This window comes from Bidens hawaiensis, unplaced genomic scaffold (genome assembly GCF_021521415.1).
Source record: "Bidens hawaiensis isolate Kalapana, Puna unplaced genomic scaffold, B.hawaiensis_p1.1 tig00076923_1, whole genome shotgun sequence".
NCBI lineage: Eukaryota > Viridiplantae > Streptophyta > Magnoliopsida > Asterales > Asteraceae > Bidens > Bidens hawaiensis.
Window position 1 is genome coordinate 9,967 of NW_027503258.1, and position 1,782 is coordinate 11,748.

The 1,782-nt window shown below is 45.2% G+C and overlaps 1 protein-coding gene across 1 annotated transcript; it reads left to right on the forward strand.

Annotated features, from left to right (window-relative positions):
- Positions 1-740: 740 nt before the first annotated feature.
- Positions 741-1,502, forward strand: LOC143606745 (uncharacterized). Its single transcript, XM_077082413.1, has one exon. The coding sequence runs from the start codon at positions 741-743 to the stop codon at positions 1,500-1,502; it is 762 nt and encodes a 253-aa protein (XP_076938528.1).
- Positions 1,503-1,782: the final 280 nt, after the last annotated feature.

Sequence of the window (1,782 nt, forward strand, 5' to 3'; positions counted from 1 at the left end):
AGAATTAGTTAAGACATGCTGAGGGGAGCATTCAGAGTAAATGCGAAGAGTCCAGAGATGGTTCGCTTTTTGACTAGGAGAGATGGTACGCCTCAGACTTGGGACGGGATCATGTCCACGGCCAAGGTCTTTGCAGCCACAGAAAAACTGTTGGGGCGAGAAAAATCAAAACAAGTTACAAATTCTGAACCCAGAAATACCCAATCCAAAAAAGAAGAAAAGGGGTCAATCTGGTCTAGAATTCAGCCCCCTGAAAACTCTTCCAAGCAGTTCGATGCCAGATCACTGATCGGGAAAAAACAGAAAGATAGAAAGGCGGGTAAGTTTGATCAGCAACATTGGACTCCTCTGAAAAAGACCCCATTGGAAATCCTCACCACTGAAAACATCGAGTTCAGGAAGCCTCAGCCAATGACCAGGCGGGTGAACCTGAACCCAAATAAGCACTGCATGTTTCACGCAGATATCGAGCATGACACAAACGAATGTGTAAGCCTGAGGAATGAAATTGAATCCGCCATCAAGTCTGGGAAACTTGAACACCTGCTCAAAATTGTACGACAAGGCTCACGGAAGAATACGACTTCCACAGACAAAGGTCCCCCAAAAAAGCAGATAAAAGACTTGAACGTTCATATGATTCAAGGGGGATTACTCGGAAATGCAAGCGGACGGTGGTGGATGAAGATGAGTGGAAAAGTGCACCCGTGACTTTTCCAAGAGTAAAAAGGGGGCCATGCATGAAGCAACCTCTAATCATCACATCACTGTTCGGGAACTATCGGTCCCAATATGTCTTCTTTGACACTGGGAGTACATCTGATATCATGTACGAACATTGCTTTGAACAGTTGGATGACGAAGACAAAGCAAAATTAAAGCATGTGCATGCGCCAGTTTTCGGTTTCGAGTATGAAGTTATGCACCCTAAAGGGGTCATAACATTTCCAGTCACACTCAGTGACGGAATTCATACGCAGACCGAAAATGTTGAATTCCTTGTTTTTCCCGCAAGATCTAAACATGACATCATCTTAGGCCGGGAGGCGATTGGTGACTTTAACGCCAACCCTTTCACGGCACATGGCGTCGTTGGGGTACCCACAGGGACCAAGATAGCCATTATCCGAGTCATCAAGCACCGTTATGCGACTGAAGGGTCGAAGCCCGTGAAGGTCCCCAAAAAGACAGTGCGAATAGAACCAAAAAAACATGCCATCAATCCAAAGTACCCAGAGCAGACTGTTACCATTGGTACAAATATCTCAGAAACAGTGCAGGTTTTCTTTATACAATTGCTTTCAAAGAACATGGATATTTTTGCCTGGACGCCTTCAGACATGACAGACGTCCCGCGAGAAATATCAGAACATCGGCTACGGGTCAACCCAGCCTACACGCCGATCGTACAAAAGAAGAGGAAAATGGGGCCCGAGCAAACAAAGGCCATGAACGAACAAGTTCAAGACTTGTTACATGCGGGAATCATCAGCGAAATATAGTATCAAACCTGGGTCGCCAATCTAGTGATGGTTCCTAAAAGCAACGGCTCATGGCGAATGTGTATCGATTTTAAAGACTTGAAAAAAGCTTGCCCTAAAGATTGCTACCCATTACCAGAGATTGATTTGAAAGTTGACGCGGTAGCACCTTTCAAGTTCAAATGCTTCTTAGACGCTTACAAAGGGTACCATCAGATACGCATGGCAGCTCGCGATGAAGATAAAACTGCTTTCCGCATAGACCAAGGTACGTTTTGTTACAAGATGATGCCTTTCGGTC